We start from the raw sequence: 15,374 nt of genomic DNA, 5'->3' as shown, positions 1-15,374 counted from the left end.
AGCATCGTGTGAGTGAGTCCTGCACACACCGCCAACTGGCTGAGCAACCACCCAGAGCCCAGCCCGGGCCTGCATGGAGAGCGGGAGGAGGGGAAGGGCCGCCCTCCTCTCGTTCTGGGGACCTCGGCTGGCTCTGGGTTCTGGAATGTCCTCAGGGGGTGAGAGCCGGGTCTGAGGCCTGCTGGTCCTCAGACACGAGGCGGGGCCCTGCCTCTGCTCTAGTCATTCTGCTTTGGCCTGCGGCCTGGGGGCCCAGAAGACCTGCCCCAAAGGATGGCCTGGTTAGGTGGCCCGTGTGGGGGCGATGAGGAAAAACGAGGTGGTGAATGGGGGAGGCCGGAGGCGGAGGGTGGCAGCTGTCCTGGCCCACGCCGTGCCCACTGTGTGGGTTCAGAGGGGTGACGCCAGGGTGACCAGGTTCAGCTCACTGACATCCTGGAATGGCAAGGTCCAAAGGGACTGGGGATGTGGTGGCCCAAGCCGGGGTTGAGAGTCAGTCTGTCTGCGAGGCAGAAAGGCCCTCAAAGACATCCCCACCGGAACCCGGGACCTGTGACTCTGTTAGGTTTCATGGCAAAGTGTACTTTGCAACCGGTCGACGTTACCACCTTAAGAGACGGGGTTATCGTGGGTGGTCTCGGGGGGCCCCTCTAACCGCAGGGCCCTTAAAAGTATTTCCCCAGGCGGCGGGGACTTCCGAGAGAGGTGAAGCAGCTGTAGGTTCGCACGCCCATGCTGGCGCTGAGATGTCGAGCCCGCATGCCAGAACCAGAGAGAGGCCGCTAGGAACTCCCCGGAAGGCACTAGAAGGAACTTGGGGGCCTGGCCAGGCCCACAGCCAGCACGAGTGCAACCACTTGGGGAACTGAGTTCAGCCAAAGCCAGGGTGTCCGGCTGCGAGATTCTCCCCCGGAGGCTCTACTAGGAATGCAACCTGCTGATGCCCGAGTTTATTTAGCCTAGCGACACCTGCTCGGCCTTCTAACCTGCAGAGCTGTAAGGTAATAAACACCCGTTGTTTTAAATCACAGAATCAGTAATTTCTTAGAATGACAATAGAAAAGCAAAGCAGAACAGCACCCCCAACATCCCAGCCTGCAGGACCAACACGAAGCTGTCCGAGGGCGGAAGGCACCTTCTCAGAAAGCAGCGAGCTCCCTCCCTGCCGGACAAAGGGCCCTGACTGGAAGCCTGCCCTTCAGATGCACCAAAAGTCGGGGTGACTCCCAAGAAGGCAGCCTTAGGATGCCTCCCCTTTCTCTTCCCAGTGTGAGAGCCATTGAGAGTCATCAATTCGGACCCCAGCAGGTGTCCTCCGCGGGCGCTAGGCCCCGCCCCCACGGACGCTTTACTCCTCAGGAAGCTGACCACCTGGGGCTCGGGAATGCCATTCACAGTTCTTGAAACAGGATCTGGGTCCAGGGGGAGGAAGGTTTGTTTGGCCAGAGGGGAAACGCAGGTCTGGGGCGGAGGCCACGTTGCAGGCTCCGATCTGCTTTAAGACGTTGGGCGAAGTATTTGTCATCGCGGGTCATTTCTTCAACCTGTTAAACGAAAGGACGGGACGAACGAATGGCCTTGAGCTTCCTTCCCCAAGGGAACTCTTTCGCGTCTCTGGGGAAGCAGGCGCCCAGCAGGGCAGCTCCCTGGCCGGTGTCGGGGTGCGGGGAAGGGGGAGGGTTGGAGACCGGTTCCTGGGCTGGAAGGGGCTCCGGTACTTGCTTCCAAGGGCGGGCCGCCGCGGGGTCGCAGGGGGAGGGAGGGAGGGAGGGAGGAAGGGCGGGGCCGGCCCCCCTGCGCCCGCCCCGCGCCTGGCGCGCCCCTGCCCGCCCGCGGCCCGGCCCAGCCCAGCCCAGCCCAGCCAGCCCAGCCAGCCCGGCGGGCGGGTCACGCGAGCCGCCGGCCGCCCTCCTGCAGCGCCCCGCGCCCCTGCCCCGCGACGCCGTCTGTGCCCGCCGCCGCCGGCCGCCTCCACCCTGCCCAGGGCGCGGGGCGGAGCGGGCATGGCTCGCCAAGCGTCCGCCGCGCCGGCGCTGGCCCTCGTGGTCCTGGGGATGGCCCTGGCCGGGGTCGGGGCCCAGGGCGCGGCCCTCGAGGACCCCGACTACTACGTGCAAGAGATGTGGAGCCGGGAGCCCCAGCACGCGCGCCCGGAGCCCGAGCCCTCCTCGCCGCTGCCCGCGGGGGCCAGGGCGGAGGGGCGGGAGCCGCGCCCGCGCGAGCCCCGGCCGCCCCAGAAGGCGACCAAGCCCAAGAAAGCTCCCAGGAGAGGCAAGCTGGCCCCGGAGACGCCGCCGCCAGGTAAGTGACTTCCTGCGCTGGGCGGCCCTGCGCCTCTCCCAGCGGGAGCCCATTGGGTCTAAGGGGACCGCCGGCGTCCCTGTGCCTGTGTCTGGGGCGATGGGGCCCCGCCAGCCTCCCCGTCCCTCCCCCGCACCCGGTTCACCCGCCTCGCTGCAGAGATCGCACTGCGCGCCCTGCTGGCCCCTCCGAGCTCCCCAGGACTTAAACTTGACCTGCGTCCTGCTCAGGTGGAGACAGCTGTGCAGTTGAGAAGCCGCGGGGGGAGCTGGCCCCTTGTGCCCCAAGTTCGAAACTTACTGAGCCAAGGATCCTTCTGCTCGGTATTTCCTTCTGTGCCTACGGGCGGGCGTTTTCCTGAGTGAATTTCTGACTTGGCGTGTGAACAGGCTGGTACTTTTTGGCACAGTGGCCTTCAGGGGAAGCTCGTTAGTGGGCCTGTGCCCAGCCAGCGTCCCCTCTCAGCCACCTCCTCACCTCCCACTTTCTGTGGGCTCCATGACTCCTCTGCCGTCCAGCTGGGGCAGGATGGCAGGGCGTCTGCCCGGGAGCCTTGGGCAGCAGCTGGATCCTGGTGCCCCCTGAGGAAAGGCCAGCTGCATCTGACGGCCCGGGGTGCGGTGTGTACATCCACCTCTCACGCCCTTCTAGAATCCACCTCCGGCTTCCACCGGCCCTGTCTGGGGGAAGTGACTGCCGTTTGGTTTCTTAAGCAACTCGTGAAGGGGGACTTTGTCTTACTCGTTCTGACTGTTCTTTGCTCACGTTGCAAAGGCTGCGGTCCTAATATTTCAAGATTGAGGAGTGAGCGGGACTGTGGCCAAGTGCTCTGGCCTCGTAGTGGCCTTCCTGAAGGGGACCCATGCCGGTGGCACCTTACACAGCTCCTAGCAGGGGAAGAATCGCTGTTGTCTGGTTAGGCCGTCGGCGAAGGTCTGCAGCGAGGCAGTGGGAAGGGAGTGGAGATGGGCTCCCCGAACTCTCCAATGTGTGGGCGCCCATCTGCAGCCCCTGTCCGCGAACTCGGGGGCCCCTGTGCGTGAACGCGGGGGCATCCTGCCGGGTTTCAGTTTGAGGCAGCCCTGGGAGTCAGCAGGCTGTTCTGTGAGTCGCGTAACCCTGAACACAACCATCCAGAATTTCCAATATTTTCTGCAGAATTATAAAAATTCGGATTTGGAAAAGCCACAGTGGAATGAGAGTGGGGAGAGGCACTTGTATCGACATCTAGTGTGACTCTGTTAAGAGTCGTGTGCACGACTGTCACACTTAATTCTTTCAGCGGCCGGTGGTGGTGGTGGTGGTGGGTATTCTTGTTGTTTTACACATAGGAACCTGACAGCTCCGTAACTTGCTGTGGTCACTTGCTGGCTTGGGAGATTGGAAAGCCCTTCTCCGGTGCCTTTCAACTCAAGGCCTTTCTTATTTGTTTGTTTGGTAGTTTGAGCCAAATTTGCATGTGTTTGTTTTTCAGCGTCTGCTCTGTGTTTAGCGCACACTGGGCGAGGGTGGGTGGGTGGGCGGGAGACACGCATGTGAGGTTCTGGCATTTATGGGTGGCGGGGGTGGGAGAGGCGCAGGGGGAGTGTGGAAGAGCCCGGGACTGAGTCTGAAGACCACGCTTCACCCCAGGTCCGGGGCTCAGCACTCAGCCCGCTGGACCTCTCAGCCTCTTTATCTGCAGAGAGAAGCCAGGCGCCTGCCACCTCACTTTGCCACTCGTCCTAGAAGCTTCGCAACAGAAGCTTCCGGTGCATTAACGCATGGCCGTGCTCGTCCTCTGTGAAGCGTTCATGCATCCTGCAGGCTGTCGCGGAGAGCCTGCTCTCGGCTGGGTGTGGGTGAGGGCCTAGGTGTAGAAGAGGAAGACAATATTCCCCCTCTCCCCCTCTGCCCTCATGACACAGCACTTGGGGGACTTGGACAGTAACGCAGGTGTGCTGAGGCCTGGAGCACTGAAACCCAAACTGAAAACAGGTCCTTGGACGTTCCGGATCTGGCTCAGAGGCTCGGCTCCAGGGCTCCCGGGGGAGCAGCCTCCAGGCCTGCCTCGTTTCTAATGGATCGTTTGGGGCTTGTTAGAGCACCCCCAACTATGATGAGCAAAGTGGAACATTTCTCACATACCTTCAACTCCCATCCTTTTTGGGGGGGATAGGGGAGAGGGCCTTTGGCCAGTGGAGTCCTCCACCTTGAACCCCCGAGTGAGGGAGGCCGATTTAAGCATGACCATATTGAGGGAGTGCATGATAGCTTTGTACAGTTAACCTGTTAAGAGACATTATTTTTTCCCACTTTAAGTGGTGGCTTGATATATGTCCTGCTCCTGATTTAATAGAAGCATTCATCTCTGCACTGGACCGTTTCATAGGCAGGTGTCATAATACGTTAGGAAGACATTTATTTATAGAGAAAGAGGAAGCACTGGGAGTCTGCTGGGTGTGTCATGTGAGCTTCGGGCCTCCGCTTTGCTGGGCGGACGGCGCACGCCACGTACCAGGCACTGTCCGGGCACCGAGGTGGGGGCGAGGGGTTAGATCCAGAGATGGATACGAGAGGAAAAGCATATGTAACTCCTTTAAAGGTCTGTCGTTCCTTTGTCTTTGCAGGTGAGAAGGTATTTTCCACACAGTCCCTGTCTTGGGGCAAACGCTCTGCGTCAGGCTCCAGCAGGGAGCCGTGTTTTCGTCTCGCGGGAAGGTTGGCTTACGGAGCCAGGGGCGCTGGGATTTGATTGCCGCGTGAGTTTCGGCTTCGACCCTTGGCTGCGGCCTCACACCACCACAGAAAGGTGCGGTGGGCCTCGTGTGCTTGGACGGCCCGGGGTGGCTTGGATGGCCAAATCCTGTGGTTAATTGAGAGCACTGCAAAAACAGTACATGAGGTCCTGTGTGCCCTTCCCCCAGCTTCCCTAACGATAACGTCTTCGGGAACTACAGTGCAGGATTCCTCTACCTTGGCCGTATTGACATTTAGGGCCGTGTGTGCGTGTGTGTGTGTGTGTGTCTGTGTCCTGTGGCTTGTAAAATGTTTAGCAGCATGCCTAGCCTTGATCTACTAGGTGCCAGTAGCAGCCACCCCCCAGTTGTGACAACGTCTCTAGACATTGCCAAATGTCCCCGGTGGGTTGGGAATCACAGCTATATACAACACCAAGACCAGGAAACTGACGCGGGTCCAGTTCTATCGACTGGATTACATCCTTTGTAGTTCACCAGTTTTGACAAGCACTCGTGTGTGTGTGTGTGTGCACGTGCCCAGGTGCGTGGAACCACCGCCACGATCGGGACCCAGGAGCGTGGAATCCTTTTCTGAGGGCACATGTGCTCAGTGTCACACAGCTTCTGAAGTCCTCACTGTGAACATCGGTTCATTCTAGAATCTTAGAACTTGACAGAGCTGAAGAGGTCACTGCGTCCAGGGAATCTGTTCTCTGCCGGGAGCCGGTGGTGGCTGCTGGTCTCTGCTCACACCTGTCAGGCCCTTTCTTCCTGCCGTGACTGCCTGTTCACTGGGTGGACAGAACCAATGGCTAGAATGTTGTTCCTTAGAGGGACGTGACTGCCTGCTTCCAATTCCAGTTAGTCAGCTGATTCTAGCTGAATCCAGTCGTTTCTAGATGCCTGCAGTTGGACTGCTTTGGGATCCGGAGAGCAAGTCTCCATTCCCCAGGGTGAAAGGTAGATAAGGGACCACATTCTGGGCATGCCAGTGGGTTTCAGATATACTTTGCATGTCATCTCCAAGGTGATGACCTCGGTTCGCGGTCATCCTCGTTTTAGAGAATAAAATGGAACAGAGAATTAGACCACAGTTCTATCCCTCACTTACCTTTTCCCTCCCACGTGACAGTAAGAAACAAACTCAAGTCAATAAACAAGACCTTAAATAGGCAATTGGAAGAATTTTTTCCCTCCCCGTCCACTGTGCCTAGACATAGGCTAAGCCACGTAGCCTTTGCCTTTGGATTCCTGCTTGTTTGTGTGCGGCCTTCTTCGGGGAACAGCGAGAATGCACTACTGTTCGAATGCACGCAGGCCCGCGGCTCTGCCATCGTTCCCAGCCGTCTGTGCCCAGAATCTGCAAGTCTGCATTTCGTACTGCATTGTGCGCCAGCCATGGGGGCAGAGGTGCGGAGGGTGGGGGTGGGGAGGGCAGTAACCGAAGAGTTGTTATTTGAGCGTTTTGGGCTGTACACAAAACCCTTTCTGTGTGCGCTGCGAGCCAGTAGCTGGAAACGGTTCACTCGGGAGCCTTGCTCGTCTCTCAGGGCGTCTCGCTGTGTTCGGCCTTCGGATGGGAATGTCTTCTCTTGGTGAGCGCTGGAGGGCGAGGGTTAGGAGCAAGTGTTTGTAACTATTTCAGTATGTATTTTAAAAGCAGTCACAGCGCTCTCATAACCCTTAAACAAGTGATAAGAAATCTTTGTGTCATGACATTATAAACTCACTTGAACAGTTAAATACCAAGTGTTTCATCCAGATAAACTGCCTACAAAATTCCAAGGGGATGGATTTTTTTTTTTTTACAAAAATGGATTTTTTTCTTTTTTTTTACATTTCATGTAAACCAGCAAGCAGCTTTCTAAGACGCCTCCTCTCTTTCCAAAATGCTTTCCAAAGTCGACCGTCCGTGCGGGCAGGTCCCTGCTGCCTGCGGCCGTGTTCCAGAAGCCGGGGTTTGTGCACGGATAATGAACGGGAGGCACTCCACGTTTGGGGAAGGTGGATTGCGTGTTCTTAAAAACAGCCGCGTGTTTCTCGTGTGCCCAGCATCCCTGGCTGCCAGCTCTCTGGGCGGATGATGCCCTCGGTGCCCGGACTGTGGCAGCCTGGGCCCTGGAGCCTGGAGGTGGAGTCGCCGTTGGCGGTCCCTGAGGGGCCAGGGAGCCGGGGCGATCATCAGGCTCGGTGTCTCCAGCAATGGCTCGGCCTTCTGTAGCCTTCCAGGTCTCCGCCACCATAGCTGCCCCTCTGGTTAAGGAAACACATGAAATTGGGGCGTCTTTGGAGGGTCACGGGAAGGGCTGATGTCCATCACTGGCTGGTCTCCTGGCGGCTACTCCTCCGGGCACAGAGGATGATTGGAGTGGCACAAGACACCTTCAAATGTTGATTTAAGACTCCGATATCACGGGTTTTTATGGAATCCTCAATTCATGCAAGACGTGTAGGTGTTTTGGTAACATTTGTTCAGGATTCAAAGAGCTGGGATCAAAACCTGGCTCTGCCACCTACGGGCACATGCGACTTCTCCGGGCCTCTGACTCCTCACTGTCGCCCGGGAATAGTAATCAGCCACACTTCCTGAGGCGGCGTCAGGTGACGTGGGTCATTGCGCCACCTCCCAGCCTCCAGAGGGCCCGTTCGGAGGCACCATCTCTCCAGTTCCCCCGAGGCCCCAGCCGGGCGGGGTCCCAGCGGGTCCTGCTCAGCCATGCCACCTGGGCTGTGCCTCTGTGTCCCTTCGCTCTTTCACGTGTGCTCCATGAAGTCACCTCCTAGACACACTCCCGCTCAGGCTGTTTCCAGGACAAACCCGGACCGAGACAGGCGGGGGCCATCGGGGGCCTGCACGGTGCTTGGCGCGTGCCCACCCGCTGCCTTCGTGGTGGCGGCTCTTTTTCTAAAGAGCTCCTGGTTTGGTTGCCGTTCAGGAAGGCGGCTGTTGGTGCACCGTGACTGGGCGTGGCTGTCCCTCAAGCCCCAGGGACCCTGACGGAGACCGAGCTTTCTGCGCAGAAGCTGGACCGGAGGACGTCAGAGCCTGACCGGGCAGCCGAGGGTGGGGAAGGGCTTTTGATTGATTGGTGGGTTGGTTGATTTCGGTCCAGCCCTGGTGAGAAGTACTCAGAAAATTGCACTGGTGCCTCTGACTTAACCCCAGACCATCCAGGTCACCGAGTGAAGGAAGCGAGAGCCTCATTCAGCCGCTCAGGCAGCCTTTCAGCATTCACGTGATCCCTGGGGAGCATGGAGGCAGGGGGAGCTGGACATCTCAGGCCTGGCTCAGGGCCCACGCCGTTCCCTCCCCGGTCACCGCCCCTCTGCTCACGTCCGCCGGAGCGCGCGTCGTAGCCACCCTCGCGTCGGAGTTCCGCTCGGTCCTGCAGAGTCCTCCCGGCCGTCATGCGCGAGGCTCTCTGCAGACGTGCACGGGATGCAGTGCTCGAGAAAGCTGTGATCATTGTCTGCCCCGACGCCGCGAGGCTGCATGTCTGGGGTGCTCCTGAGAACCCGCTGGGCGTGTTGGGGAGGGGGAGGCTCCTCTTCACGTGGGTTCCCTAACAAGAGGCGGGTGAGGAGCTCCGGCCCTGGGCTGAGCCCCTCCCAAGCGGGAGTGCAGATGCTGTTGGGCTGGAATTTCCTGAGGAAAATGCAAATATGCAGCAAAGAATTTTTCAGTTTCTGGGGTTTGCTACTGTAGCTCCTTGGACAGAGAGGGGAAAAAATAGTTTCCTATCAACCAAGAAGCATTCTGTTTATCACCACAGACCAGAATAGACCGTGGGGCCGCACGGGCAGTTCGGTTTTGCTACTTTTAAGGAATGCAGTTTTGTCACGCAGCCCAGATAGCGACGTTGGTCTGCTTTCTGGCTCCTTCTCTGTACGCTGCTTCCACTTTCCTCTCTCCTTTCATCTGGACAGACCATATGTTGCCTTTCTTGCTCTAAGAGAGGCGGGGGCTGGGAAGGGCCTAGACTCTGCCGCCTCCTGGCTCCGTCAGTGACCTCGGGTGGGTCTCCATCCCTCTGGGAGCCTCGGGGTCCTCGCCCGTAAGATAATGTTCACAGTAAGCTTCCTGCCCCCGGTGGTACTCGCCGAGATCGAATGTTACAGTCGACGTGAAAATTCCTCGTCACCTGTGAGCCGCAGTCCACACGTCGGCTGTTGCCCTCCCCGCACTGGGATGACGGTGCTCTGTAACGTGCAGGGGGCTCAGTCGTGACATCACTGATGAAAAGATGGCAGCTGTCACTCACCCCCTGGTCCCTGCAGTCGGCATCGCCCTGAGCACCTTGACGTGCATTATATATTGTTTGTTTCCTCCCCACACCTGCCCCCACGCGTTGGTCCCCCGGGGAGTCAGCCTCTCGGGGGTAGTAGCGCATGGACCCCACATCCGGGCCTTTGCTGGGCTCCCAGAGCTGAGCCGGAGTGCTGGCGTTGCGGACATGGACCTGGCGTGTGGGGGTCCAGCTCTGACCCTCACCCCCGCGCTGCCGTGCGTGGAGGTGGCAGACAGGTCGTCCTGGGAGAGAGAAGGCTCGCGACGGGCGGCTGACTTCCGGGGAGGGGTGCGATGGCATGTTCTCGCCCAGAACCCCGGCCTTTTCCTCACATATTTTGTAAAACATTTTCTGCCGGAATACCTCATCTTGCTGACAAGTCTGACTCCACATTCGCCAAAGTGATGGTGCCGGTTTTGCCAACAATCAGGGTCTTCGCAGACCGTCAGTCAGGCTCTTTCGGAAGAGGCCATCTTCGGGGGGTCCCTGGCCATGACGGTCCTACCTGCGGAGATGGCGCAGGTCCCGGGTGACGTCAGCCGGAGGTCAGACGCGCCCAGGTTGGCAGCCTCCTCCCCACCCCCTTCTGGGTGTTTTGCTTCACCAACTTCCCTGACCTGAGGGGGAGACTTAATCTTGTGATTTTTTAAAAAAAATCTTACCTGAAAAATGAAAGACATATCACCCATGAATATGATGGAAAGAGGGTTGCCCTTGGTTGGGCCCCGTACACCCTTTTCAGTTTTTGAAGACGTCAGTGTTTCTTGATAAGTTTCTTTCTCTTTTTCCTTCTTGGTGGCTGTAGAAGAATCCAAAATGATTTCACTAATTGGCACAGTCCATTAGATGCTTTTGGTATTTCCACTCTGCTTTATGAGGTCCAGACTCGGTATCTTTCTCCACAGATCTGCTCCTCCTCTTGGTTTTCGTCTGTTTGTCACTGAGTGACTCATTAGTTCATTCGTTCAGTCCTTAGTCACAGCTGATTATGCACAAGATTCTGGAGATAGGGCAGTGAGAAGAAAATCAAACTGTTTCTGTCCCCACGACCCAACCGACTCGTGTTACACAGTGGGGCTGCTGGTGCCCGGCCCGGGTCCTCTTTTCCCACAGGTGTACCCCGCCGCCAGCTGCCGAGGTCTTGGCTGTGATGACTCACAGCTGCTCCCCCTCGCCCTCCCCCCCGGAGCATCGCCCCTGGAAGGTCACAGCTCCCACTCCTCACTGGTCAGCCTAACTGGCCAGAGGCCAACCAGCACTAAAACCTTGTCTAAATGCGGGGCACACTGTGTGTCTGTCCTTCCTGTTCTAGAGCTTCTGGCGGGATCAGACTGCCAGACTCTGGCTGAGAATGTGGCCTGACTTAGCTCCTTCCTTTGCCCCATCCACCTTCTTCCTCCCCTTTCTCCTTAGAGCCCCCCCCCTCAATACTCCACGTGCATCCAAACCCCTGCATCAGGCTCTGCTTAGAGGCAGCTCGACCTGAGACGGGGTCGTCAGCGCCCGTCAGCGGAGGCACCGGTTCAGGTGGGGAGTTCCGGAAAGGCAGCTCCGGCAGGGCTTGTGAGAGGCGAGATGTGCAGGCTCGGCCGGGGTTAAGGAGCCGGAGAGGGATGGAAGGGCAGTGCAGGAGGAAGAAGGGCACGTGCCAGGTTCGGATGGGGAGGAGTCGAGGCCTGAAGGCTGAAGGGAGGCTGTTTCTGGAGCAGCGAGAGGGGGCGCAGGGCGAGGCAGGGGGTGGGGCCCGGGGGGCCCGAGCAGGCCGGCGTCCTCGGCCCCGATGAGCAGTCTCATCGCCAGCCCCCAGGTACCCAGCCGGGGCCTTGGGGCGCGCTGGCGGGGGATGCCGTGCTCGGTGGCCAGCGCCAGCGCGGGCGTCAGAAGTCCGCAGTTCCGGCTCTTTTTATCAATCGGATGTGGTGTCGCCGTCTGGGCCCCAGTGAGGGTCCAGGTACAAGCGCGGGGCGTTTTGCAGTCCTAGGACAGTCATGGCCTACAAGTGTATGTTGTTTTTTCTTAGGAGGGTTTATTTCTTTTCACAAGAACATGCTCCCCCTCCTTTAACCAGGAGTCCGGGGCACCTCACTGGGAGACAGGGGAGGGTGGAGGTGGCTGCTCCGCACAAGGTGGGTGAGCGCTCAGCATCCTCGGGCAGCTCGGGCACATGGAGAAGTGAAGGCATCTCTCTCTCTCTCTCTCTCGTTTTAGGTAAAAATAGCAACAGAAAAGGCGTGAGAACCAAGAGCTCGGAGAAGGCTGCCAGCGATGATCACAGCGTCCCCGTGACCCGCGGTGATGTCAGAGAGGGTGAGTGAGGCCCTGTGGAGCACCCCCCGCCCTGCCCCAGCACCAGCAGCGGTCCAGGGAAGGCGTCGGGCCCTGGAGCAGGCGTGGGGCTGCCCGGCGTGGTGCTGCCTGGGGCCTGCTGCCTCTTCCGAACCATCCATGTGGGGGCGAAAGGCTTCACAGCTGTCTTCTCTTCTGCAAAGCACAGTAACTCAGCCAGAGTTCCCTGTCACTTCTGAATTTTCTGGAGCTCCTGGTGACCTTGCCTGCCCCTCCCTCTCTCTCCCCAGAGACATTACTTCCTTTCTCGTGGGGCCTCATAGCTGCCTCGAGCCTTGGCTGTGCATTTCTTATCTCCTAACCAGACCCAGGGGCCTCCGCGGTCAGAGGGCAGGTCTACTTACAAAGCATGCGATGCTGATCTTGGAGTCTTACTGCCACGTGAAAACATTGGTCCTTTAATTACTTATCTTAGGATGATTGAAGCCATTAGTTCTAGACTCGTAGGCAAACTCCGGTCCATGAGCAATAGCTATAACTATTATTAACTGTTACCATTATTATTATTTATCTCTGTTACTCTAAACTATGGTATTTAGGATCTGCTAATATTAGTAATAGTAACTGTTTATTAAGCCCTCGAGCTCTCAGTAGTTGCTAGCCTTTGGGCCTCATATTTGGACATCTCCCGGTGCCCCTTTGAGTAACGTGGATGTTATTATTATTGTCATTATCGTTATCAGCATCGTTATCCGTATGTAACAGATAAGGAGAATGGGACTTGGTAATATGAGTCATTCGCCTATGGATATGCAGCTGGTAAGTGCAAACCATGGATGTCAACCCAAGACTTTCTGATTCTAGACTCTCTGCTCAGCAGTGCAGCTGCTTACAATAGAAAGAACATTTCACAAATATGCATTTGCCGAGGCGGCACCAGCTTCAGCTGCCACGTTGGCCCACAAAGCGTATAGCAGAGTCGATTGTCACCGAGGGACTCGCGTATTCCCTTAGGTACAAGGTAATGATCTGGGGCCGTGTTTCCCACCAGGAACTCGCCATCAGAGCTATCCTAGGTGTGACAGCTAACAGCGCACCGCGAAGTAAAAACGGAAGCTCGGCAAAGCTGAACCTCCGCAGTCGCTGAGCGGACGGACGGGAGGCACATCCCGTCTCCGGCTGGCGGGCGCGCGCGGCACCCCTGGGGGACCAGCCCATCAGGGGCGGGTGCCGAGGACACCCGAGAGGCCGGGGCTGTGTTTCTGTGTTTGTAAGTGGGCGGCCATGAGACTCCCATGTTGGGTGGGCCGTGGGCGTGACTTTCTGTCCCCTTCTCTCAGCTGGCTGATGAAAGGCCAGCCGTCCCTCCGGGATCGCAGAGGCCACAGGGCTCACGCGGCTGTCATGGCCGGCCTCTCTGTGTGGGTCTTGCTGCCATCGGGTCTGGGCCTGGGACTTTGTCACTCCCTTGTTACTTGTTAAGTGCTTTGAACACATTGAAACAAATATTTTATCCAGATTTTTTTTAGTGGCTCCAGCAGAAGGGTTGGTTTGAATTATCTTAGTTCTTCATTACCAGAATTGGAAGTTGTTGAAATTTGGGGAGGCATTTTCAGAAATACATTTCAAGGTCCATTTCTCTACACATACGCATGTGCGTGCACACATGCACACGCACGCACACACAGACACACACACGCACACAGAGTCTGACCTGGCCTCCGGAACAAGTACACGCCCCCTCGCCCACACCGGCCACTCAAGATTGTTCCCCTGACCTTGACCTCAGAGCTTTTCCTGAACGGATTGGGATCCCTGGTTTCAAAGGCACTGATTCCTTGAGCACCCTAGAAGTGCCTTTGGCCCGTGAAACTTCTTTACATGGCTCTTCTGTCAAACCAGGGTTGAGGAATTGAGCACGACTCTGGAGGGGAGAAAAGCCATCGAGGTCCCTGATACGCAGATATGGAAGGAAGGGGGCCGATGGGGGCCGCAGAGGTGTTCGTGGAGGCAGGCGGCACTGTGGGGAGCACAGGCCTCGGGTCCGGCAGGGGTGCCCGTGGGGAGCGCTGGGCAGCACGGGGCCTACGACCTACAGCCGGGTGCTCTCTGGACCTGCATTCATTCCCCCCTCAGCCCTTCATGGGCCGCGCCGGGGGCCGTGCCGTGGCAGAGCGAAGGGGAAAGCGAAGGACTCCGTGTGTTTGCTCCACTTTTGACTCCATCTCAAACATGCCGACAGAGTCATCTTTCAGTCTCTAAACTGAAATGCGCTTTTTAAGGCTTTTCCCGCCCTCCTTTACAGTTTGGAGGGATTTCATTTGTTCCTCCGATGGCTTTGTGGCAGGGTCTTCACTGGGTTCGATCAGGGATCCTGGGTTTGCTGTGGCCCAAAGTGGACTGTGAACTGAGTGTTTACGAGCAGTGTGGCAGCCTGGGCCACCGGTGTCAGGAGCCTTGGTCTTGTGGACTTGCTGGCATAGAAATACCTCCTGCCAGACACGGGGTCGAGGGACAGAGCTCTGATGTGCTCGGTAGTACCCATGGGTGGCCCTAAAAGGCCCTGATTATTTCTGTTGCCCCTTTGTCCCCGAGTGTGGTTCTGGTCAACCAAGGTCACACGAGGGGGAACTCTAGTGCTGGAGCTCCTCTAGTCCTCCAGACGGGGGCCGGCACCTGCGCCTCTCCGGCTCCCGGGGCTGCGTTCTCGGCCACTCCGCCTCCCCGTTTCCCATCTCCTCGACGCTCCTGTGGGGAGACCTTCTTCCTGCTACGTCGCTCGCTCCGCGACAGATTGAGCAGAAAACCCAATTCACCATATCACACCCTAAAACATATATAGAAATTTAACCCACTTGAAGTGTAAGTTGTCCTAAAATAAATGTCTTTCGTGAGTTGCTTTATAAGCACTATATTTTAACTATGAAATCAGTGAGTGCACCTTGTAGAAAATTTGGAAGATACAGAAAAAACACAAAGAAGGAAATAAGGTGAATCCACAGTCTTGTCTTCCAGGGGTAACCAGTTACCGTTGTGGAGTCTGTCTCTTCAATCTGTGTGTGTGTGTGTGTGTATGTGTGTGCGCGCACGCATGCGCGTACACAAGAACAGTTTTACAGGTATGCTTGGAGATCACACACACATGCTTTTTGCATATTGAACCAGTCCAGTTTATAACCTTTTGTTCTCACTTAATGTGTTATTGTCATTTTCCTAGGTCACCAATTGTTCTTTCACAGGCTTCTGTAAAATTACTTCCCGTTTTGAGATGGAGTCGTAGCTAACGCCGTATCTTTGAACGACCGCGTGGCTTCCACGCCTGGCCTGGTCGCGGGCGGCTCTGTGCCACATCGCTGTATCTGTGCCTTTGCCCACCTCAAGCCCACGTACCCTAGAGGACGGATTGCACCGCGGGCGTTCACTGTTCCCTAGAGAGTTTGTACCCACTGGCACTTTTACTTGCTTTTATATGTAGTCGTTCACCCATTGTCTGTTGGGTGTGTGTGTGTGTGTGTGTGTGTGTGCGTACTGATTCATAGGAGCTCTTTATATATGAGGGACAGGCACCTCTGTATATGGCTGTAGTTAAGAGCCCTGGAGTCCAGCTGAGTTGAGTTCAGAGGTCAGTCCACTGCTCACTACCCATGGGACCTTCGTCATGTAATTTAACCTTTTCGTGCCTCAATTTTCTCGAATATAAAACAGAGATAATAAGTGGACATACCCAAAGGATTAGGATAAGTCTTAAGTAACTTGAACGAAGAGCTTACGACAACGT

The 15,374-nt window shown here is 57.0% G+C and overlaps 1 protein-coding gene and 1 long non-coding RNA gene across 2 annotated transcripts in view; one reads left to right on the top strand and one right to left on the bottom strand.

Moving 5' to 3' along the window:
• Positions 1 to 922: 922 nt before the first annotated feature.
• On the bottom strand, positions 923 to 3,051 carry LOC118603872. The gene is made up of 2 exons (XR_004951408.1): positions 2,602 to 3,051; positions 923 to 1,544 (listed from the first exon to the last, which is right to left on the bottom strand). It is a non-coding gene; the product is annotated as an uncharacterized LOC118603872 (long non-coding RNA).
• The window catches only part of CPXM2 (carboxypeptidase X, M14 family member 2), a 76,352-nt gene continuing 62,895 nt past the window's right edge, over positions 1,918 to 15,374 (top strand). The window contains exons 1-2 of the mRNA XM_016155153.2: positions 1,918 to 2,301; positions 11,519 to 11,617. Coding sequence (XP_016010639.2) covers positions 2,004 to 2,301; positions 11,519 to 11,617 — 397 coding nt within the window. The 5' untranslated portion in view covers positions 1,918 to 2,003. The remainder of the gene's footprint in view (positions 2,302 to 11,518; positions 11,618 to 15,374) is intronic.

This window comes from Rousettus aegyptiacus, unplaced genomic scaffold (genome assembly GCF_014176215.1).
Source record: "Rousettus aegyptiacus isolate mRouAeg1 unplaced genomic scaffold, mRouAeg1.p scaffold_m13_p_6, whole genome shotgun sequence".
NCBI lineage: Eukaryota > Metazoa > Chordata > Mammalia > Chiroptera > Pteropodidae > Rousettus > Rousettus aegyptiacus.
This window is presented reverse-complemented; position numbering and strand designations above follow the sequence as displayed.